The sequence below is a fragment of the Pelodiscus sinensis genome, chromosome 2 (assembly GCF_052426305.1).
Source record: "Pelodiscus sinensis isolate ZL-2025 chromosome 2, ASM5242630v1, whole genome shotgun sequence".
In the NCBI taxonomy this organism is placed as follows: domain Eukaryota; kingdom Metazoa; phylum Chordata; order Testudines; family Trionychidae; genus Pelodiscus; species Pelodiscus sinensis.
Window position 1 is genome coordinate 248,329,072 of NC_143053.1, and position 25,660 is coordinate 248,354,731.

At 42.3% G+C, this 25,660-nt stretch overlaps 1 protein-coding gene across 2 annotated transcripts in view; it reads left to right on the forward strand.

Moving 5' to 3' along the window:
- ACVR2B (activin A receptor type 2B) overlaps positions 1 to 25,660 on the forward strand; it is a 161,933-nt gene that overhangs the window by 106,944 nt on the left and 29,329 nt on the right. For both annotated transcript variants that reach the window (XM_006120554.5, XM_089776790.1), the window contains exons 2-3: positions 16,402 to 16,609; positions 23,518 to 23,627. In XM_006120554.5, coding sequence (XP_006120616.3) covers positions 16,402 to 16,609; positions 23,518 to 23,627 — 318 coding nt within the window. The remainder of the gene's footprint in view (positions 1 to 16,401; positions 16,610 to 23,517; positions 23,628 to 25,660) is intronic.

Sequence of the window (25,660 nt, forward strand, 5' to 3'; positions counted from 1 at the left end):
TAACTTTGAGTTACTGTTTTAATGAAAATAATAAGAGATTGCCATGGCCTGGCATGGAGACGGCCAGATAAAACTGCAGTGATGAGTTAAAGGCACTTAGAGAGAATGCCAGGGTATTGGAACACAATTCTATAAAAGTAATGAGATGCAATAACATTTATTTCAATGCCTGAATACAGTAATATGAAAAATACATTGCAAAGCCCAAGTATCCTTTGGCATAATCAAAAATATATAGGCATGTAAAAATTAAAACTAATAGCTATCACTTGCATCAAAACCAGAAAATAAACAGAAAAAAACCCAGATGACATCCTACGTCACCCACAGCTGTTAGCCCTATTCATGACTTTTCATAAAATTGCAGTGTGTCTTGGAGGTGTGTGGATTCAGACTTTTTCAATCTGAGCTCCAGTGTCAAAGTCCCTTTGCAGTGTGTCTTGCTCACAGCGTTTGCTCATAATCGAAGGGGGCTTCAGCTCAAGCTGTATCCAGCTGTGGTAGTGTCTCACGGGGCGCCCTGTATGCTTGAACTCTTTAGCCATGTTAAAAAGGTTGGCAGCTGCATTTAAGTCTTTGCAGATTAGGTACAGCTCTTGGGCTTGTCTGGGAGCGATTTGGAACAGTTGGGGTCATGGGGCACTGAAAGTGTTCAGAGAAGATTTGAAAGAGGTGCGATCATTGTTGCGTGAAGCCCGACATCTTGGCTGACACTGTGGATGAAACCAATAACTCATTCTCCTGAGTTAAGGATCCTGGTCACTGTATTATGGGCTGAAGCAACTTTTACCTTCTGTGGATCAGCACAGAGGGTACCTGTAACACTCTGGCAGTTTTGGGAACCTCCAAATAACAATCAAATGATTCACATTTCTTTATTAATGGCAGTAAAATTCTCTTTCTAGAGAACGCCAAGCCTAATGCACTGTGGTTTCAGATTCAGTACACTTAAATGTTCCTGAGTGACTGTCCTTTCCTTGTAAAATTTCTTCATGTTGTTTCTGAAATATTAGAATCTAATTGCCATGAGAATTGACCAGTGTTTAAATGTTGAATCACTAAAGCGTGATTGTGTCCAATTTCCTGAAGTGAGGCTATTGAATAGATGACAGACATCAGGGCAAGAATGTGGGTGCAGTGTGTGTTGTTTCTGCATGGTCTGGATTGTTTTTATGCACCTCTATAGCTTTAAAGGAAGGAAATGTCTTTTATACAGGAACTCAGTGTTGTTCAATAGAATTCCATCTCTAGGACAGACAAGTGGAGATTTAAATCTCTTGGACTGTACTTCTACTCAAATACATATAGATTTTAAAGTGGAATCCATACATAGCTGGTGGTCAGTGCATGAAATCAAGCTGAAGGATAATATGGGAAACTAAATTATTTGTTCTTTACCTAAAATACCTTCAGCATTCAGCACCCTTTTATAAATGTATTTTTGTCATTATCTGTGTCACTGGAATTTGCATGATGGTATTGGATTGTGCAGCATTCCTTCATCGGGGTCATTCCGTTATAGACTTGTTTCAATAGATCCAAAGAAAAAAGGTACATTTCTGTAAACACGAGACAGGTTCTAAATGTAACATAGTCACTTGGAAGCAAACTTCATTGCAAAAGGGACTGAGAGAATAGCTCACATGGGATTTACCATTAAGAATATAAAGGCTGGAGAAATTGGCATCTTCTTTGACTGATTTGCTTCTCATCCTCTGAAGAATTTCAGGAATGTCTTGACTTCCTTTGGAGGGCTTAAGGCCAGTGTGTGATTGCAAAGGCTAGAGAGTTGCTTTTCTTTGTGCCCTTTTTTCTTTCATTCTCTGGTTCAGCCTCTTTGCCGTCTTTGACTGAAGCTAATTAACTCTTGAAATTCCAGTGAAAATTGGAGACTAGGCTTTAAAAAGCCACTGTGTTTTCCTGTTTCTTGATAGTGAAACCATACTCTGTTGCAGCCTGTATAAAAGCTGTGACTTCTCCAGTGAATCCTCTGAAGTTCCTAAATGGGGTCAAATGGATTGAATTGAGGAATCTGTCTGCAATATAGTGCATGTTTGTCCTTTATCAATATAAACACTGATTATAAAGTGAAGAAGTGCATTCTTTACTATACACAGCATTTTGGTTTTCAGTGTGCTCCCTGAAATAGAGCTTCCACTGCTTTGTGAGTAAGTCATCTTGATGGGGACAGTGCTTTAAAATCTGACTGATGGCTAAAAGCCACAATTTGTTACTCAATCAAAAGCAGCAGTGAGGAAAGTTCTGTTCCGTCTACTGTGTTAGGATCTCCCCACCCCCTTCTGAGTTTCTTAATTAGCCTGCTAAACTTGCTCAGGCTTTGTCCCATCAGGGTAGTCTGCAGGCAGTCACGCATGGACTATGCTGGAACTCAGGGTGTCCTTGAAGCTCTGTAGAATTATTGGTATAACCTATTGACTCTGGATGGAAAAAGAGGCTGCATATCAACATCAAGTGAGCTCATCTGTTGGCAATCTCCGGTGTTAAACTAGAGGACCTACTTCCATAGAATTTAACTGTCTATGATATGGCTACTCAACTTTGGAAGCCTCGGGGACCACAAGAAAACTCACAGCACATGCTGAGGGCCACAACTTAAATGTGGTTGCATATACATACAAACATATGTAAATAGCTTCTTTCACACTGACTGGCATGAATACAAAGATTAAGGCAAGACTTATACAACACACAGGCTCCATTTAAGTCAGTTCTGCTGGTATTAATAAAATGCAATATTTACCTGATTTCCACCCATATGACAGCACTTTTAATGAGCAATGACAGTCCAGGAATTTAACTACTAAAAGGCATATCAACAGAAGACCATTATATTGACTGCTTTTTTGTTTTTGCTCCCACCAGCAGACCGCGGGTTGAGCCCTGCGTAAACCCAAACTGCACCACGGGCCGCAAACAAATGGGCTATGGGCCATCTGTTGAGTAGTACAAGGAAGGAGGTTAAGACTTTACTTCCTGAACAAAACTGGTGTAATGAAAATAGGGAGAATGAGCCTTAAGCCTGACTTTGGAGTCCTGGTACATGTTATTGTCAGGCTAAAACCAAATCACCTTTCCTGACAGATAGGGAAAGCGCTGACCCCCCTGGATATTGTCAGGCATTGGAAAGGCAGATGAGTAGCGCATGAGATTTCTGCTTAGCACTAGTAAAACATCAAGTCTTCAACAACTGGAACCCAACAGTCTAAAAGTGACGGTATTGAGTTAAAATAGTACAGGTTGTACCTCCCTTAACTGGGACTCTCTGGTCTGGTGGACCACAAGTGTTCCTGGACCACAGAGCCCAGGTACAGGGAGGTCGGGCCACAGGCCAGGAGTAACGGGGGAGTGAGGAGGCAGTGACTCAGCTTGGAGCCCCATGTTGGTACTCCCAACATGTGAGAGGGTGGGGCAGGTGGCGCAGCAGGGAGTTTTTGCTCCTGTGGCTGGGCAGCAGTGGCCAGAGCTCTGGCCCCAGCCGCTGAGCACAGAGGCCACCAGCAGCACCCGTGGAGCCCCAGCTGCAGAGCTCAGGGGTGGCAGCAGCGGCAGCCGTGGAGCTCTGGCGTGCAGCAGTGGTAGCAATGGCGCTCCGGCCCCAGCAGTCTCAGTGCTCCAGCCTGGGAACCATGGCCCGGCAGGCAACAGCGGGGCTGGACTTGGAGCCTTAGCTGGGGGCAGAGGGGCCATGCTGGGAGGGACCGCCCCGGATCTGGCGAATCCTCTTGTTCGGGACCTTTCCGGTCCTGAGGGTACCGGACAAGGGAGGTCCAGTTTGTATTACTAAAATCTTAGGAGAAACTTGTGCATTTCACTCACAATGTATATTTCATATACATCACTGTAGAAATTGCCAATGCAGTCGGTCACCTACATCTTGGCAGCTTTCTCCCACTGCATCTCCTTTAGGCAGAACAGAGAATCAGGTATATTTGGATTTTGATTTATGGCTGACTTTAAAAACTGTTTTACATGATCTGTCCTGACACCTCAAAGAGATGTTGCACCGTTTCCTTTCCTTTCCTTGTAACGTTGCTAGGAATGCTGCCAAACACTAAACTTTGGTTATTTAAGTGTGAGAGGGTGATGAGATTCCAAAGTTATTAGGGCAGAGGTCCCAAAACTTTTCTTTGCTCCCTCCCCCTGCCTTTGCCTGCTGAGAGGAGTGTGTTTGTGCGAGGTGGGGCCTGGAAACAGGCCAGAGCAGAGCTAGCCTGTTTCTATGTCCTGCTATACCCTTCCTGAATGTTCCATCATGCTCCCTAGGGAATGCACTGCACAGTTTGCAAACCAGGGTCTTAAGGGCACAGTATCCTGATGCCCGACCTTCAACATCTTCTTGTCCAGTCACATGCATTACAGTTTTTCCAATTACCAGTGAATTACATTTGGAATTGTGATATTTAGAAATGTCAAGCAGAATCAGTAGAAAAGCACTTTGGGGCTCTGTCTTAATAGATTCAGCACATTCGAAAGCATATTTGAAATGTCCTTCTTGACGAAACTCCGAGGACCATGTGTGGCTTGTGAAGTGCTGCTGTTCAGACAATGAAGCTTTCTGGCAATGGTGATTCACTAGAGATTTGTTTCTACATCATTATAGGCTTATATTGCGTGTGATAAACACGACTACTTTCTCCCTGGAGAAGAGCTAGGATTTGTCTCTGACAGGGCAGGGCCTTCCTGGGTTTCCAGCTGGTGGTGACGCAGAGGTGTAGTGAACAGAGAGAGGCAATGTTAGATGTATATGAAATTGTGGGAAAGAACGCAGGCATATTTTTACTCCTAGTAATTGCTCCCTGTCCACCACATTTCTTTGTCTAAGAAGAAGAAATTTTTTCATGGGCTGAAATTCACAGACTGTCACAAAGTTTGTAGCGTTTCATTAGTTCATCACTTACATCCTCATGTTCCCCTCCATGGAGGGGAACGAACAAATAATTATATTTTCAAAGAACACTTAAGGATTGAGTATAAATTTTGCTTTAGTTATCTATAGCATCTGATCAGAAGTGTTGTCTCCTTTCTCTTTGGTTGACTTTAACCGGAAATGTCTTCATGATATTCATAACTTCATTTCTAAACACTCAGGTTTTCTTCCACTTGCATTGTAAACATGTTGGGGGCAAAAATGGACTTTTTAAGGCTTTTGTGCAACTAACACAATGGGATTGTGGTGGGTGACTGGACTTGTACGAGTGCTATAGCAATACAAAGAAATCATTACTGCTGATATAAAAGTGTATTTCCAATAGGCTTAAGGGAAATAGCCAAAAAGAAATTTCATGGTGCTATGCAACAGCTTGCTCCTTATTAGGCTGCTTATCTGAATCCAGTGATAGAGGGAGAAGGAGGGGAGGGGGGAACAACATCCTTCCAAAGAAATCATTTGTCAAGCAAGGTAATGTCTTGGTTTAGTGATACAAAGAAACTGAGGAGAGAGACCTCCTAATGAGTAGGGTTAATGGAGGCATGGTTGGCTTTCACCTGTTAAATCTGCAGCAAGAGTATGAGGGAAGCATGCATCCCTTAGGACATTAATAAACAGATCCAAGAGTGCCACGCTCCATGCTTCCCTCCACACTTTGTGATAGATGGAGGCAAATGCTGTATGGCTGTGCCGTGCCCCAATACACAATATCCTAACCTTAATGTTGTTTTATTCTTTTAGGCACAGCACTGGTCTGTCTGTCTAATAGAACACAGAGAAGGCAGGTGAGGTGTAATATCTTTTTATTGGACCAATAAAATAAGATATTACCTCACACAGCTACAGCACCACTGCAAATAATCTAACACGCGTATCCCCCACTGGGTTTTTGTGATGACTAATCCAGTTTGAGCACTGACTGTCCAGATTGCCTCGTTTGAGACCCAAAGTGCAATTTAAACATGAACTGCAGGAGCAACAAGGCATTAAATGCTTTTGATTGATCTCCCTGGTGGTTTTTATTAAAGAACCAAAATCTTTTTGAGGAGACAGCTATAGTTAGCGATGTTAAGGGGAAAAATAATTACGTTTTGGCTTTGTCCTTAATTGATGTTGCACAACGTAGGATTTCCTAATGGATGAATAATATGATCCCTCCTTTAAACAAAATATAAAAATGAGTAGTTGAGCTGAAATTGAAAATGCCCTATATCCAGAAATTGATTTACTGCTGGCAATGCATTTGTATTGGTGCAGGATAGTGGTGCTAATAATCATGACCCTGCTAATTACTACTTGAATCAGTTTTATCTAGGCAAAGGAATGATTTGTTCAACCTTTTCCTGAGTGAGCCTCTGCATTGGGCCAGAAGATTTTGTGTGTGTGTGTGCGTGTGCGCGCGTGTGCGTGCGTGCGCGCTGCTGTTAAGAGCTATTTTCTGTAAACAAGAACACCGGCGTGGTTTGAGCAATTTTGGGCTTCTGTGGTCTTTCATGGGCTCTTTTTCTAGACTTTATATGTGAAAGAAACAAACCTCATTCAATTTAAAATAACAGGAAATTATTCAAAATAATTAAATCCTTTTCCAAGTTGCTGATAATGTCTGTTAAAAATATATTCCCTGTACTTCAAGGAACACATTATATTGGCAGTGTGAGAAATGGAGTGTAATAATCTAATTCTTTTTCATAGTTTCTTTGTTATCTTTAATTGACTTGAGCCCAATTTAAAAAAAAATAGTGGAGGAAGGAGAAGGAATGTCTATGGAAGCTCTGAAGTCTGTGTCATAGTGTGAATATAGAAGCCCCTGGTTATTCTTATCCCTGGTGAGTAGAGAGGATGCATTTCTTAATATGAAGTACCTTTTTTAATTTTAAAAGAAAATGACTTAAAGCCTCCTGTCCTTTTGAGATTGGCTGTAATGACATCACCATGGGTTACCATGGTGATAGTCTATATGTTGAGAATAGTTAAACAGGCTCTGATTGACAGAAGACTTCCAGAGCTCTTGTCTTGGGATCTGCCTAGTGACTAATCTATTGACAGAAAACAGAACTCAAGCCAGACTTCCTTCTACACATTTATTTACTGGTATTCCCAGTGTTATACTGAACTCTGGTTTTAGAGAGTTTTAAACCCTATATGGCTTAAAAACAGAAGTGCTTTTGCTGGTCTTAGACGTATCAGGTATTTTTAATCTAAGGTTCAACTTTTCAAGACACTCTTCTCTCCGCCCCACCCTTTGTCATTTCAAAGTGATGCGAAGCCTTATAGGCCAGTTGGATTCATTACTGGACTTGGATGGTGAAGCAGAGGCTGCTATGCCAGCCTGTTAACATGCTGAAAGCTTGGACACTGATGATAGGTGCTAATACAACTAGACTGGATTTGTAAGGGGTACATTTATGATGTTTAGATGTTAACATAATTTTGGAGCACCTATAAAGGCTTTAAAAATAGGGTGGAAAAATAAGCAAGGAGCTCTTTATGTAGGGACACAGCAAAGTGTTGAGTTCAAACTGTCGTCATGAGGTTGATGCTCAGCAACATACGTATTTGAGTAAAACAAGAATTGAACCATTATGCTACATAAGAACCTAAGGGTGGCCATGCTGGGTCAGATGAATGGCCTTTCCAGCTAACTATCCTGTCTTCTGACAGCAGCTGGTACTGTCAGGGAATAAATAGGAGAGAACAGTTTATCAAGTGATCGATCCATCCTCTGTTGTCCAGTCCTTGCTTCTAGCAGTTGGAGGTTTTGAGATACCCAGAATATGGGTCTGTATCCCTGGCACCTACCTACAGCAAGGGAGCTAGGTCATGTGGAGTCAGGTATTGGTTCTCATAACCAGGACCATGATGGACCTATCCTCTGTGAAATTACCCAGATCTCTCTCTTTTTTTTTCCTTTTTTTTTTCTTTTTAAAGCCAGTGAATAGCTTTGGCCTTCCCTACATCCCCTGGCAATGATCCACAAGTTAACTGTGTGTTTAGGCTGATCAGGTGTCCAGTTTTCAACCAAAACACACCGTTGAAGAGAGACCCTGGCAGTTCCAGTCAGCAGTGCTGACTGGGCTGTTAAAAGTCTGTCTGATGGTGCTCTAGGTCTAAGGCAGGCTAGTCCCCACCTGTTCTGGCATGGTGCTGCGCCCTGGAAGCAGCCAGCAGGTCCGGCTCCTATGTCGGGGGTGGTGGTGGGGAAACGGTGAACACTGGGCTTGGCGCTCTGCCCCTGCCCTTGCCCTGTGGTCTGCACTTCCATTGGCTGCAAACCCACCAATGGGGGTGGAGGAGCACTGCCTGAGGGCAGGAGCAGTGTGCAGGGCCTCCTAACCCCACCCGCCTGCTTTAGTCTCGCTGCACTGCTGACCAGGAGCCACCTGAGGGAAGCCTGAGCCCCTGCGCTGGGCCTCCAAACATGGAGTCCTTTCACACACCCTAAACTCCTCATCTCTGCCCCCAGCTAAGAGCCCTTGCCTCCCAACCTGCTGCTCAGCCCCACCCCAGAGCCCACACCCTCCCTTGCACCCCAGCTCCCGCCTCAGCCTACATTCTAAATCCCTCAGTCCCAGCCTGAAATACCCTCCTGTGCCCCATAGCCCTCACCCCCTCCTGCAGCTCCTCTGTCCCAGCCCAATGCAAGTGAGTGGGGGAGTGAGCCATCAGGGGAGTGGGAATATAGTGAGTGGGGGCAGGGCCTCAGAAGGGGCAGGCAAAAGAGGGCCAGTCAGCCCCTTACTTCATTTAAAAAGCAGAAGCAGAATGGTTGGGGACCTGGCTTGTCCCCTGCTGCACCTCTGTCTCGCCTGCCACCTTTCCCCCCAAATGGTTCTGTGCTCCTGCTCTCCCCCCTCCTCTGATACAGAGGCAGCAAGGAGGGAGTGAAGCTATAGTCAAGTAGTGACTCAACTACCTGATAAGCTTAGGCTTATCGGGTAGTCGACTTCCTGACTAGTTGCTTACATCCCTACTGAACACTCCCAGTCTTATTTATCTCTCCTCATATGTAAGGTGTTCCATACCCATAATCATTTTTGTTAACCTTCTTTGTATTCTTTCCAGTTCTAATCTATCTTTTTTGAGATGGAAAAACCAGAACTGCACTCAATATTCAAGGTGTTGGCATACCATGGGATTTATATAGTTGCATTATGATACTTTGTTTTATTATCTATCCCTTTCCTAAGGGTTCCTAACATTCAGAAGATGTTTTCAGTAGGGATGTAAAAGAATAACTGTTTAAATGGTTAACCAATAAGCCTGGGCTTATCGTTAATGGTAATACACAGGCTCCTGCCCTAACTCTGGGCAGCCAGCTGCGAGCCCACGCTGCGGGTGCATATAACCACTAAGACTTTCAGCAGTTACACAATTTAAAATCCCCAGTTTTCAGAGATCTGTTCCCAATGACACCAAGATCTTTCTTGAGTGGTAATAGCTAATTTCGACTCAATCTTTTTGTATGTTTCGTTGGGATTGTGACTTCCAGTGTGCATAAGAACATAAGAATGTCCATACTGGGTCAGACCAAAGGTCCAGCTAGCCCAGTATCCTGTCTTCTAACAGTGGCTGATGCCAGATGCCCCAGAGGGAGTGAACAGAACAGGTAATCCTCACGTGATCCCTCTCCTGTCATCCATTTCCAGCCTCTGACGAACAGAAGCTAGGGGCACCCTTCCTACCTGTCCTGGGTAATATCCAGGGCTCAACAAATAATGCAATCTTCTTGCTCATGGTGAGTAGATTGCAACCCGGAAGAGCATGCGCAGATCGCCGGACAGTGCGACTGGCGAGCGGGGCTCACTGCGGTTCAGCGAGTCTTGCTAGTATCCATTGATGGACCTAACCTCCATAAATTTATCTAGTTCTTTTTTGAACTGTGTTAAAAGTCCTGGTCTTCACAACATCATCTGGCAACCATGACTTTGCAATTATCCATATTGAGTTTCTTCTGCCATTTTTGTTGTCCATTCACCGAGTTTTATGAGATTTTCTTTGTAACTCTTCTCCATCAGCTTTGGATATCACGGTCTACCCCCTTTTCTGCATCATTTATAAATATGTTGAATAGCACTAGTCCCTGAACAGATCTTTGGGGGAATTCCACTTTTACCTTTCTCCATCGTGAAAACTGATCATTTATTCCTATTCTTTGTTTCCTATGTTTTAACCAGCTGCTGATTCATTTCCCTCTTATCCTATGGCATTTTACTTTGCTTAAGCTGTTGGTGAGAGACCTTGTCAAAGGCTTTCTGAAAGTACAAGTACAGTATATCAACTGGATTACCTGTGTCCAGATGTTTGATCCTCCCTCCCTCAAAGATTTCTACAAGTACAGTATATCAACTGGATTACCTGTGTCCAGATGTTTGATCCTCCCCTCCCTCAAAGATTTCTAACAGAATGGTGAGGTCCAATTTCCCTTCACAAAATCCATGTTGACACTTCCCCATCATATTGTGTTCACCTGTATCTGATAATTTTATTCTTTACTATGTTCTTTCAACCCACTTGCCTGGTACTGAAGTTAGGCTAACTCGATTGCTTGTGGAGCCTTAATTAAAATTAGGCTTCATGTTAATTACTGTAGTCATCTGATGCAGAGGCAGATTTAAGCAAGAGGATACCCAGAAGTTTAATTTTGCAATTTGAATTTTGAGTTACTTCAGAATTCCTGGGTGATTTCTGTCTGGTTTTGTTATTTATTACTGTTTAATATATCAGTTTGTTCCAAAACCTCCTCTGACACTTCAATCTGGGACAGTGCCTCAGATCTGTCACCTATAAAGAACAGCTCAGGTGAGGAAATCTCCCTCACATCCTCTGCAGTGTAGTCTCATTCAAAGATGTTATTTTTCTTCTTCACAATGGCTTTATCTTCCTTGAGTGTTCTTTGAGCACCATGATCTTCCTGTGGCGCCATTGATTATTTGACCAGCTTTCCACTTCTGATATGCTCACTATTTTTTTGCTGTTAATTTTTCTGTCACTAGTTAGTTGCTTTTCAAATCCTTTTGCGGTCAGTCTAATCACACCTTGGCATTTGACTTGCCAGAGTATGCTCCCTTGCATTTCCTCAGTAGAATATAACTTCCAGTTTTTAAAGGATGCCCTTCTTCTTCTGAAAACCCCTGTTGTTTAGCCTTTGTGACATTTATTTACAAAGGTCTCCAGCCTAAAATTTTGGTGTATTACCCAATTTACTGTACTAATTTTTATACAGTCTTTTTTGACTCAACATGTTCCTTCCTAGATCTTTAGTTTTAATTCTTAGAAGGGACAACAGAAGCAATGAAGTACACCCACACCGAGCTTTCTTTCTTAAAGGGCTATTGTCAACCTATTTAAGCTTTTCCAGCTTCATTCAACTTACCTTTAATGTTGTTTTAGTGTACAGATTGCAAAACATACATTTTGATATCAAATTCAGTTAGAGCTTGTCTATACTTACAGCACTGCAACAGTGCAGCTGCGGTTCTTAATGAAGACAATTCCTATGTTTTTCCATCAGTGTAGGTACTCCATCACCCTGAGAAGAGGTAGTTTTATATTGATAGGAGAAACCCTCCTATAAATGCTGCGGTGCCTATTAGGGATGTGAATGACTAGTTAATTATCCGATAAGCAAATGTGGCAGCACCGCATGAAGCCTGGGGTCTGCCTCTCTGAAACGTCGCATGGAGCCTGGGGTCAGCTGGGAACTCCAGCCCCTTTGAAACTCTGCAGGGAGCACAAGGCCCATGAGACTGTTTGAGTCCCCCTGTTGGCCCCAATCTCCCTGCAGTGCTTTCACCTTTGAAGTGTAGCAACAGCCCTTATCGACTACTTGATTTAATCTACATTTAACATCCCTAGTGCCTATGCTGGGAGCTAAATCAGTATAACTTCATTGCTCTGGTGGGTGGGTTTTCTTCATGAGTGAGTGACATAGTTATACTGACTTAAGCTTATAGGAATAATTTGTGCACTACCCTGTTACAGGTAATTTATTACCCATTTGTAAAGCTATGCAAGTGAGACTGCTGGAGAGAGACAAAAGGGTCTTGCCTTCATTCCTGTAGTGGTAGAAACGCAGCAGAAAAAGATGCTTGCCGAATGGCTTTTTGCAATTAACAGAACATGGGGGGAGGGATAGCTCAGTGGTTTGAGCATTGGCTTGCTAAACCTAGGGGTGTGAATTCAATCCTTGAGGAGGCCATTTAGGGATCTGGGGCAAATCTGTCAGGGATGGTACTTGGTCCTGCTGTGAAGGCAGGGAACTGAACTCTGTGACCTTTCAAGGTCCCTTCCAGTTCTAGGAGATAGGTACATCTCAATTTTTTTTAATGTGTTACGAAGAGTGAAGTTTATAAATATGTGTCTCTTTTAAGACAACTACCTTGAAGGATTGTTTAAAAACACCACCCAAATAAATAAAACCCTGGGTGGTTTTTTTGGGGTTTTTTTTTGGGGCAACTCAGGTGGATATTGGTAGGCTTTTTGGCATATTTGCTGGATGTAGACTTAATTTTTTTTCTTTTTTGTTTGGAAATAAGTATTACCCTTAGTCTGAAGCTTGCTCCAGAGAAGACTTATGTTCTACTGGGGGAAGAGAGGCCACTGCTCAAACTTATTAAAGAATTTCTCGTGCTCAAGTGTCTGCTGTTTTTGGGGCCCAGAACTACAGCTGCTGGTTTTTACATTTCCTTTCCAAAGCACTGGGCAAACATTATTTATCACAGCATCCTTGCAAATGATATATCCCTACTTTATAGTTGAGGTAATGGAGGTTGTGAAGTTGTGCCCAAGGTTATATGGAGAGTTGTCAAAGCTGGGACTAGAATTGGGGGTTACACCTTTCTGTTTGGCTCACTAGATGAGTCTGCTTTCTAAAAGGCTTAGGTGAGGAGGAAAGGAAAAAATCCCACTCGAGTCAGCTTAGTGAGGAATATTATTCTTCTTTGTTCCTGTGGAGAAGATTTTATGTAAGTCTTGATCTTGACTCATCCTTTGATCATGTAGTCACTTTCTAGAGAAGACTAGAAGATTATGTTGAATATTAGCTAGCAATCAGCAACTGCTTAAGATGGAAGCCATGTTACACGTTACAGTAAAGCAAAGGTAAGCGTTCCTAGCTTCAAAAGAAACACAGGAGAAAATTCTCCCTTCTTTGGCGTTGATTTCACTGGGTATTTAACAGATAGGCTTAATTCTATAACAAATTGTCATGTAAATATCAACAGATCAAATGCAAAGGCTTTGTTGAGGAGCAGCAATATTGACGCGTCTCTGAGTCTGGGGATATTTGTGGGTGGTTTTTGCTATAGTAAGCAGCTTGTCAGAGGAGGACTTGGATGGAGATTTGCAAATGTTGATAAAACCTTCAGGTGCTGTTAAAATTGAACTCTCCCGTGTGTGTTTTGAATATAATTTTCTTTTTCAAAGCTCCACTTTCTGGCTATTTCCCACCCTTTTAAATCTTTCCCCTGATAAAGATTGTTCTTGAGGGGGAGAACAGGCATTGAAGAATTAAATACTTCTTTAAAATGTAAAGAGTTTCCCAGTCTGTCTTCTCCACATCAGCACTGGATAATTTCTCTGACTGTAAGAATCAAGTAACCAGGGCAGTTGATCTGGTACAGAGCAAGAATCAACTGCAAGAATGGTTTTGAGCAAACGATGTGCAGTCCCATTTCAGAAGCCTTGAATTGTCCTGGTTCATTCTTGTAGTTAAATCCTGTAGTTAAGCCAGTTGTCAGTAATAGGCTAATTTCCTGGTGAAACTTACACTACGATAGCACCTTGAATTCAGACTGCTTTCCAAGCTCTCTGTAGATGAAAACTCACCCGTGAAATGGAGGCAAATCTTACCATCCTACAACAAGAGAGGAAGTGAGAAAAATCCAGTGCATGTCTGGAGGTTACAGGCTGTACAAAGGAATGCTGACCCAGTGGTTAGAATGCTAATCTGGGATTTGGGAGACCTGAATTCAGTTCCTTGCTCTGCCAAAGATTTTCTGTGTGACCTTGAACAATTCACTTAGTCTCGCCATGCCTCAGTTCTTCATGTGGAAAGTGGGGATAATAGCCTTGTCTTACCTTATGCAGTTGTTGTGCAGATAAAGGTTAGCAATTGTGTAGTGCTCAGATTCTCCAGCAATAAAGACTAAGTGCCATCATCTTAAGGCAGATTGTAAAGTGGGAGGCAGAATTTAATCCTGAGAGTGCAATGAGATTTTCATTGGCCACAAGAAGTTGGGAGCACTATTTTTACATCTCGGAAAGACAGTGATACATGTAGCAGAACAATTATTCCTTTATCACCATGCTGGGGGATTGATTCAGTGTTGTTTATTGAATCACTAATACCTAGATTTTCCTTGGACCTATCCAAGTAATGACCTGGCCTGACCCAGGCCTGCCCTTGTTTAAGTTTGGTGATCCCTTGGTAGGATGGCTGCAGTCTATATGGTTAAGATTAATCTGAAAATGTATACTATTATTTCTGGTTTCATGTAACCTGTTTATAGTTCGGCATCTCAGCAGGAGTTTTAAAAAGCAACCTGCTATTTGTTACTCAGTGGTGATGTTTCTGAAGTTTCTATTTATACACCACTCTTGCTGCATTTGATTTCTCCCTCCCACTTTTCACATTTAGTCTTTACAATATCTCATCCAGAACATATCTATCATAAAATTAGGATTTTCGAGACATAAGACTGTGCACGCCTGTGTGTGAGATCTGTTCATCGTGTATTTGACCCCCATTTCAATTAAAAAAAAAATTGTTGGCACGTTGGATCAGTGTAACTGTTTTTGTCAGCACTTCCATTTTGAATCCAGTCAGGCCTTGTTACTAATTTGGCTTCTAGCCACAGTAATGTTAGTATCAGGAAGACAGCTTGGTTGTACCAGTTCATAGTGGCTTTTTTAACTCCATCCAGTTCTTTGCAAGCCTCAGTCAAATTAATGGGGGGAGGGGAATCATGTTGGATGAAATTTATCCTGCTGTAGAGAGTCAGCCTGAGGCTAATGCCCCACTTACATCTTCAAAATAGCTCAATGTGTAGAAATGCATAATCATCTATTATAATAGGGTTTAAGTGAGACTTGGGTGAGGAATAAGGTGAATTTTACGGATCATGAATAATTCCCTCAGACCCCAAAGTAATCTCTTCCTTCAGGTAGTGATTATGCTGTATGAGAGTCCAGCAAAACAATAGCTTCCTTTGATGGTTAGGGCATACAACATTTCAGATACTCCACTTGGGCATGATGAGGTTTTGAAGTGTATTTTCTCTGTAAACTGGCCTACTAACAGTATTGAAGTGTTGGTGGCACTAGGATTAATTTACCATCATTGTTACACCAAGAATATCCCGAGCATACTGTGAAAACTTTCTAGGGAGCCTGGATTTCATTAGGTTTCCATAGTAAAGGAAAAGATACCAGCATCCCTCATATTTAATAAGAAGGCAATGTCTCATAATGCTTCCTTTTAAGCCTAGGCCTTTATTCCTGTACTGAAGGTGAGGCCAGACGTGGGTAGGGTTGCCAGATGGTTGAAACAAAAATACCGCCCCCCACCCTCCCCAGGGAAAAAAATTCTGTTGGGGGGGGGGGGGGAGGGAGGAACCAAAGTTGTTGGGCAAAAAAAAAAAAAAAAAAGACTCCAAGTAAGCCAAAAAATATATATTTTTTTAAAAAATAAAACAGCAGGGATAGGAACAGGGGGAGCGGTTGAACATTAAAACCCAGGGGAAAGCATTGCCATTTTGTGCTGGCAGCCTTGGGGAACCAGGTAAACATAGGGGTGGGGTTGGAGGGCTGGGGGTATTGGGAGCCAGGGGGAGGCTCGGGGCGGGGGAAGGCCGGGTGCTGAATGTTTGTAGGGTTGACAGGTGCCCTGCATTTTCACCTCCTGGCCGAGGAAAAATTCTGAAAATACCGGACATTTTAGGTGTCCGGTATTCTTTGAATTTTTTTTACCGGACAGGAGCAGAAAATACCGGACTGTCTGGGTGAATACCGAACACCTGGCAATCCTAGACATGGGCTGCCTCACTAAGTTCTGCAGGACATGGTTGGTCACTTGAATATTATACATAATTCTGGGATGATCTTGTAGTTAAGGCACTGGATTGACACTCAAGGAGATCTCTGTTCAATTCGTAGCTTTTCCATAGACTTCCTGCCTGACCTTAAGTAAATCCCATAATCTCTCTGTGGCTTAGCTCCCTGTCTGCGGAATGAGCATAATACTCTGCCTCACAGGAATAGGGAAGATAAATGAGTTAATTAAATGTGAGATGCTCCACTATTGCATGTTCTATGTAAATTATGGATAAAGATGGAACATGCACACCAAGAGGTAGACACATTTCACCAGGCTCAGCAGTTTAGCATGTGGAAATGTCTGTTCATGTATTTAACTTTGGCTACAATTTAAGTATGTTTTGGTTTTGTATACTCAGGGCCAGGTCATGGGGAGGCAGAGACGAGAGAATGCGTCTACTACAATGCCAACTGGGAGCAGGAGAAGACCAACCAGAGTGGCGTGGAACGCTGTGAAGGAGAGAAGGACAAAAGGCTTCATTGCTATGCTTCTTGGAGAAACAACTCTGGCTCCATTGAGTTGGTGAAGAAGGGCTGCTGGTTAGATGACTTCAACTGCTATGACAGGTAATAGCCAGCCTGGTGCCTGACACACCCATTTAAATTGCAGTTCAAGTGGAAAGGGCTTCAATTGCAAATCACACTTAACTCTTTTTGCTTTCAGTATGTAAGCAACAAAAGGTGCTTTCTGGGGTATTTTTTCATAGGAAAACTCAGCAGTTCTGGCATGCTCTGAAAAAATACGTCCTGTGTGATTGAGTGAAGAGCAATATGTTCTTCCAAGAGTACTTGGCTACATAAAGGAAAATATGGAGTTATTTGGAGCTGCCTAGAAAAACACAGATGTTGGGGGCATTAGGGTTTGAGATGTCCTTGGTTTAATGGGATTGTAAAGGGTTTCTTTACTCCCTGTCCCTACTAGCTGGGCTGAAGATAGGATTCTGGTTTGGGAGAGATGGGGGGAATGGAACATGGAAGTAAATGTGTGTTGGGATGTGGAGCTGTCTGTAGCCAGCTGCAAGGGAGATGAGCACTCCTGTATGAAGGGTCTGGAGATGCATTTAAGGTCTTGGATTTTTAGAAAATATGGTCTTGTTTCATAAGTTCATGTAACATGATCCTATGTTAGTTAAGGAGAACAATTGCAATTAAAAAAAAATTTCCTTCGTTTCAAAGTTTAAAGGAATACTGACTGCTAGTTCTGGCCCTAAGATACATAGTTACAGGAGGCCCCCAACTTGTGACCGCCCAAGTTCTGACCTCCCGCACTTATAACCATTTTTGTAAGTGCGGAAGGGACTGAAAACCCCTGATTTACGTCCTCAGCCTGCGTTTGACAGCGCACGGCACCTGTCGTAAATGAGGGTTTGAGTTACGATGCCCCCGACTTGCAGGGAACTCCTGTACTTTTGTTTTAGTACAATGATAGCACTCTAAGGTGTGGGCAGAAACGAACTAAGATGATACATACCCGGTTCTGTGTGTTTAAATGCCAAGATAATACTAATCCTGCTTTTTCAGGAAAACCGATTATTTCCAAATGAGTATTTCCTAGGTCTTTTATCCTATTCCTTTTAGGCTGTGTCTACATTGGTAAGATTTTGCACAAAATCTTGCCACCTGTCTACACTGGCCGCGAGTATTTGCGCAAGAACACTGACGTTCTAATGTACGAAATCAGTGCTTCTTGCGCAAATACTCTGACGCTCCCGCTCAGGGATAAGCCCTCTTGCGCAAGAGGCCAGTATAGACAGGCAATGTTAATTTCTTGCGCAAGAAAGCCTGATGGCTAAAATGGCCATCGGCGTTTTCTTGCACAAGAGAGCATCTACACTGGCACGGATGCTTTTGCGCAAAAGCGCATGCCAGTGTAGACGCTTTCTTTCGCAAATATTTTTAATGGAAAAACTCTTCCGTTAAAAGTATTTGCGTAAAATCATGCCAGTGTAGACGCAGCCTTAGTGTTCTAAGACATGAGGTTTCCACCATTATCTGGGAGAGACCATTCTGGAGTTTAGGTCTCATAGGAAATTCTACTGTGAACTTATTTCCTGTGCAAACCTATTGAAATACATGGGGTTAAGTCAGAGCCAAATTTGGCCCTAATTCAACAAGTTTATCCTATTCATTGAAGCTGTTCCTAGCTCTAACCCATTCCTCTTAACTATTCTGCACCACCATATAGCTCATAAGTAATCCCTCTTACTCCTTCAGATATTTGTAGCTGGGTTATTTTCCCACCACACCCATCGTTTTAGTAGTTGCATAATCAATCTCCATATTCATGTAGATTTTGCTCTTTCTTTCCCCCCTCAACAAATCAGTCCTTCCAGATGCTTTAATCATGTAGTGCTGATCCTCATGAGAAGAATAGGAACAGCTCACTACCATTTTCTGTGTTCAAACGAGGGATGTTAACATGTAGTTGTTTAAATGATTCATCGATAAGCCTGGGCTTATTGGTTAATCTAAACAACTATGTGCATTCCTTCTCCCTCCTGCCCCCCGTTGCTGCCTCGGATTCAGAGGAAGCAAGAGGATGTGGAGGCATGAGCCAGTGCCTGTGGCCAGCTGGCTCATGTGTCTGTGCAGCACCCCTCTGCTTCTGATAGAGAGGCAGCAGTGTGGAGAGTGAGGGTGGGAGGCGTAAGCTGATACACACAGGGGGCTAGCTTTTAAGATAGATCTCTGTGCGTGCTGGCTCTGTAGAGCCACCTGCCCCCCTTGCTGCCTCCCACAGAGGCAGCTCGGGGGTGCCAGGCCAGAGCCGGTGCCCCGGGGGAGCCAGCTTAAAAGATGGCTCCCCATGAGCTGCAGCTCTGGGGGGTGGGGGTGGGCAGATGAGATTTTGGCACAGCCTCTCCGCAGGGAGCTTGGCTCTGTCGCAGAAGGGCTGCTTTCATGGAGCAGCTTCTGTCTGCAGTGGACCCAAGTTTTCTATGGACAGAGGCTTCTCTGTGGAATGGTGGAGCAGCCTCTGCCCACAGGGTGTTTGGGCCTCCCGTGGGCAGAGGCTGCTACTGCCCCCGAGGTACTGCCCCCGAGGTGCTGCCTCCTAATCACTGGCTGCCAGCCCTGCCCCCAGGGACTATCAAATAATCATGTATCCACTAAGATTTGATGCAGTTACCCAGATACAGTATAATTGAATAATCAACAGCCCTAGTTCAAACAGAAATGTTTAGCATTACCAAATCTCCTGTAATAGCATATGCTCCCAAACTCAGCACCATTGTGACACTGGCATAGTATAATACATGCCTCCATGCTGCAATGCACAGGTTTTGTCCTCTTCCATCCTGTTACCCTGCATTCCAACAAATAAGTGTTTCTGGATCTTCTAACCCCATCCATCTAGTTGTAAAGAAAGGGAGGATGGTTGCAGCCCCATTAAAGCCTGTTCAACCCCCTCCTCCCCGTGTAAGCATGCATGGTTATAAACACACTAACTCTGTGGCATGAGAACCAGAAGGTAGAAACTGACCAAATCTAGCTCTGTGGTCCAAGCTGAGTGAGATACCAGGTGTCGTCAAACAGCATAAATGGTGAAAGCTCCATTCTGAATTTTTAGAAATAATTTTAATTAAGTTTAGTTTCAATTCTGTTTCTTGAGTGTTCAGGTTGTATCTTAATGGTGGCTTTTTAGTTGTTCCGTTACAATTTATCATTGCCCCTGGGATCAAAGTATAAACAAACGTGCCTTTAAAAAGAATGCAACTGCATTCATGTCCTCATGGCCGTTAACTGGCTCCTCAGGGCAATCTTGTTGGGATATAGCTATGTTGCTCCGTAATTATGTATGTAGTGTCTTCTGGTAAAAGGAGAGTCTACATGTTCTATCAATTTTTATTGTCTTTTGCTTAGTAATGTAGATAATGGTTAGTATTATATGCTACATAGTGCCTTGTTGCACATTAAGGTTGAGATATTAATGATACAAAGTTCAGGAAATTTAGGGTTATTGTTCCTAGAGCAATCTTAACTCTGTCCTTTAATCTAATCTTTTAGAGCATAGATGTGGTATAGGACATTGTGTAGATTCTTATGTATTCATTCCAGTATTTAAACAGTATCTAAACCTCTTTTACTTGTGCACTAAAGTGGTGTTCCATTATGTGATCACCCAACAAATATGCCATAACATGGCACATGTGCATTCAAAGCTGTAGAAAAGGGTACAATTTAAAAATAAATCAACATTGCACAATTCATTTATGTGCATAGTCTCACTGGAGGAGTAGCATTAAAATTCATTTGAAGAGCATATGAATTACAGCAAAATGATGCACTTACAGCTATAGAAAAAAGTGTTGTTTTCTTCAACATTATATTTTACTGCTTGTTAAGTAGCACGTCAAGCTACCCAGGGTTATGTATCGGGCACACTCTGAAGCAATTAAGGGAAATAATGAATTGCCTATGCAGAGTAGGCTGTTTTCACTCATTAACTTAATTTCTTAACTAACAGATTTTGCAAAACATGCATTCTCCATTGAAGGCTACAAATACTTGAAGTGTCATTTTCATTCAAATATTTTGCATTGCCTGCATTCAGGAAAAGGTATATGAGAATATTACTTAATTTATTGAAACAATCTTCATTTGGCTAACTCAAATGGCTAATGTTTCCTTGAACTAAAAAATAAAATAATTTCCTAGCTAAGATCTTGTATGAGAAATTTCCCCACACATGAAGGAATAAATGACTGAAAATGCTGCCATGAATTTAAAGGAGCCTTCTCCACCCTTACTTATAGCTATGTGCTGTGAATGCCACAATCAAGGAGGTTTGCATGGATTCACAGAGTAATAATAATGTGTGAGACATATGATTATTTTATTATTTCCTCTTTTTATTTTGAGGGAAAGAAGTTAGGCATATAATTTAGCTAGATTAAGAAATATTTTGATACAGTTCATAGTACACAAGTCTGCAATCTAACTAGTTAATACGCTGAAAAGTGTAAAAAAAAAAAAAAAAAAAAAAGAGACACGGAAAACAGGTGCTTGTAAACACTAGCAATATGCCCTGTGAGAAAGTGAGTAATAGAGATGTAAAAGGTTAACCAGTTACCCAGTTTAGTGGTGGCTCGGCCGGATTGGAGCAGCCCCCTGCCCATGGGGAGCTGTTCCAGCCCTGCTAGACCCAGTGCACTGTGAAGATCCTGGTTAACTGGTTAAACTTAACTTTTAACCAGTTAACTTTTTAAATGGAATTTTTCATTCCTAGTGAGTAGTAGAACACTACTACTATCATTGGAACACCTTTTGCACTGACCTGGCAGGAAAAAGTATGTATGGAAAACAGATGAAGTTTAATACCTATACAAGAATCTCATTAAGATATACAAAATATTGAAACAGTATGGCTAGATAACTGCAGTGCTATCTGAACTGGAGACAACTGAGAATATTTAAAGCTACAACTCCTATTTGTTAAAAGGCAGGGGTACTAATATTTAGGTAGAAATTCTTTAAAGCAAACTGGTAGTTACCTGAGGTAGGAAACTGTATTAAGTGCATCAATAAGACCTAGTCTTCATGAGTTGCAAGTAAGACAACCAATGCAGGTAGTTATTAGAACATGTTAGTAAAATGGAAATATACAGGCAGTCCCCGGGTTACATACAAGATAGGGACTGTAGGTTTGTTCTTAAGTTGAATTTGTATGTAAGTCGGAACTGGTACATATTGTAGGGGAAACTCTAGCCAAACATTTCTCCAGAGCTCAGTTTTATTCTCCCACACCTCACTTCCCTCAGTCCTTTATTCTCAAGCTGAGGTGTCTGCTGAGAAAAGCCGCTCCGCATCTCCCTGGTCTGCTAGGGGGGGGCGCTAGCTTCACGTCTCTCTGGTCTGCTGGGGGGAAGCAGCTAGTGCGGGGTTGCCTCACCCCGTTTGTAAGTAGGGATCCGATGTAAGTCGGATCCGTGTAACCCGGGGACTGCCTGTAGTTAAATATAGTAACAACAAAAGTGGGGCTGGCTCAAGGAGAATTTCTGGCCTCCTTGCAATTTAAAATGCCCCATCTTCCTGTTTATATGTAATGGTTTTTGTCCAGTGTTACTCAGTTACAAGTTTTAAAGTTAGATGTGAAGAACAAAACACGAAAGTCTAGTCTGGGGAGCTGAAGTTTCTGGTTGATACATCGTCAAGGGCTTTGACATTCATGGGGGTCAGAATGTTGCTAATGAGTTGAAGCTGAGCAGCCTTAAAGTAGCTCCCCCCTTCCAAAAATATTATGTTAAAAGAACTTTATTTGCAAAGTCAAGTACTCAAAATTAGGAAATTCCAGAATTTAGATTGCCCGTGGAACATTAATTTTGGTCCACTTGTGAATATTATTTATAATGCTGTCTTAAATTACGTGATCTTAAAATGGTTTTTTCCCCCATGTGGTCCCAGCCTTGGTCAGTGCTCAGGATGGGGAGTACTCAGGGAATGGAGCAACTGGATGGTGTTCTAATGCTTATCGTTCTGTTATAGATCAGTCTTATTTATTACACCATCTGAAGCCTGCAGTGAATAGGGAATTATTTGTTTCTTCATGGTCTCTGCTGAGGTGCTTTCCACTTTGTCCTGAGTGCTTCACGCACATATTAATGCATTTATCAGAGAATATTCTCCTGCCTGATTTACATCTGGCAAAACTAAGACTAAGAGACTGCCTGAGGCCATGCGCTGAATCGGCAGCAGAGGCAGAATTAAACTCTGGGCCATCTGACTCCCAGCTACGTACTTACTCCTCTGTACTACGTTGTTGAGAATCCATACCTCCTATCCACAGCTAGAGTTGGATGCTCAGCTCTTCTGCAGACTAGCCTTTGGGTGTCACAAGTTATGTGTTCCCCATTTTCTGATACCTAAGAACATCTGTCCACCTTGTAAATTAAAGTGATTTATTCAGTGTCACACGCAAGCTGTGTGACAGAGGCAGGGGCAGTACAGAGTTCTGTGCAGCATTCACCTGCCTTAGTCACAAGAACATCTTTATTTTCCTGCAGTCCCCATCCTTGTCCCGTGTACACCTAGAACAAGAGTCCTCTCCATCATTCACTACACAGCAGCCAAATTCTTCCCTTGAGCATTGTCCATCCAGTCAATGCATTGAATGAGGCAAAGGTCCAGAGAGGGAAGAACGTGTGATTAAAGATATGCGAAGAGAGAAGGAAGTGTATACTGTTTGTCAAATTACTGGAATGTTCACTCTTACTTGAGTTTATACAGTCACGTACAATGGCTGCAAACTAGAAATCTATAGCAAAGTCTCATTCTTGATTATTCCCTTAAAAACAAACTTCCTAGCTTAAGAAACAATTGGTCTGCAGAATGCAACAGAAGAGAGAAAAAAACAGAAAATTCACTTCAGTAAGATATTCACTTTCAAAGACAGTATACATTCACTACCTCTCTTCCCTCCCCCCCCCCCCCCCCCGCCCACCCTTGTTTCTCTATTTCTTCTGTTTCTGATCTAGACAAGAATGTGTCGCCACAGAAGAGAACCCTCAAGTGTTTTTCTGCTGCTGTGAGGGGAACTATTGCAATGAAAAATTTACGCACTTACCTGAAGTAACTGGTCCAGAAGGTAAGTGACTCATTTTGGAAGGGGACAAAAAAATCTGTTCATAAACTTTGATCTCTAGTTTGTGATGATCTTGAATTGCTAGCTATTCAGAAAGCAAGAAATAAGAGGGTGCTTTCAGTTACAAATTTACTTTAGCAGGTAAATTGTTTTGTCGTATATATGCTTTAAAAAAAATGGAATTATGCAGAAACCTGGTGTGTTGTGAGCAAGGGGAATGCTCGATACACAGGTTGTTTAAAAAAGGAAGCTTAGTAAGAGGAGAGATAATATAGTTAAACTTTTGAAAGTATAGACAAACATTCCTTTTAATATGCTTAGTGTATTTTGCTCACTGGACAGATTATAAATAAATGTTTATGTATTTGTGGTGACTTCCAGCATTTGTGGGTACAGGTTGAATGAACCTCTCTACTCTGACATCCTTGGGATCTGACTTGTGCTGAACCAGAGAATTTTCTGGACCATGGAAGATCAATATTTTCTAGCAGCATTTCCAACACTTCCACTGCTGACTGGGCTCTTACAAGACATACAAGGCTCTTACAGGCATAAAGGGAAACAAGAAGACCTTTTATAAAAACATTAAAAGCAAGAGGAAGGACAGGGTAGGCCCACTGCTTAGTGAGGAGGGAGAAGCAGTAACAGGGAACTTGGAAATGGCGGAGATGCTCAATGACTTCTTTGTTTCGGTCTTCACCGAGAAGTCTGGAGGTGTGCCTAACGTAGTGAATACAAGCAGAGAGAGGGTAAGTTTAGAAGATAGGATACACAAAGAACAAGTTAAAAATCACTTAGGAAAGTTAGATGTTAGCAAGTCACCAGGTCCTGATGAAATGCATCCCAGGATACTCAAGGAGCTGATAGAGGAGGTATCTGAGCCTTTAGCTATGATCTTTGAAAAATCATGGCAGACAGGGGAGATTCCAGAAGACTGGAAAAGGGCAAATATTGTGCCCATCTATAAAAAGGGGAATAAGAACAACCCAGGAAACTACAGACCGGTCAGTTTAACGTCTGTCCCAGGGAAGATAATGGAGCAGGTAATTAAGGAAATCATATGCAAACACTTGGAAGGTAATAAAGTGATAGGGAATAGCCAGCATGGGTTTGTGAAGAACAAGTCATGCCAAACTAATCTGATAGCTTTCTTTGATAAGATAACGAGCCTTGTGGATAAGGGAGAAGCGGTGGATGTCATATACCTAGACTTTAGTAAGGCATTTGATACGGTCTCGCATGATATTCTTATTGATAAACTAGGCAAATATAATTTAGATAGGGCCACGGTAAGGTGGGTGCATAATTGGCTGAATAACCGTAGTCAGAGAGTTGTTGTTAACGGTTCTAAATCCTGCTGGAAAGGGATAACAAGTGGAGTTCCTCAAGGGTCTGTTTTGGGACCCGTACTGTTCAATATCTTCATCAATGATGTAGATATTGGGATAGAGAGTACGCTTATTAAGTTTGCAGATGATACCAAACTGGGTGGGGTTGCGACTTCTTTGGAGGATAGGGACATAATTCAAAATGACCTTAGCAAGTTAGAGAAATGGTCAGAGGTAAACAGGATGAGGTTTAATAAAGAGAAATGCAAAGTGCTCCACTTAAGAAGGAACAATCAGTTCCATACATACAAGATGGGAAGCGACTGTCTAGGAAGGAGCATGGCGGAAAGGGATCTAGGGGTCATAGTGGACCACAAGTTGAATATGAGCCAACAGTGTGATGCTGTTGCCAAAAAAGCAAATATGATTCTAGGTTGTATCAACAGGTGTGTTGTAAGCAAAACTCGTGAAGTCATTCTGCCGCTCTACTCTGCACTAGTTAGGCCTCAGCTGGAGTACTGTGTCCAGTTCTGGGCGCCACATTTCAAGAAAGATGTGGAGAAATTGGAAAGGGTACAGAGAAGAGCGACAAGAATGATTAAAGGTCTAGAGAACATGACCTATGAAGCCAGGCTTCATGAACTGGGCTTGTTTAGTTTGGAAAAAAGAAGATTAAGGGGGGACATGATAGCGGTTTTCAAATATCTA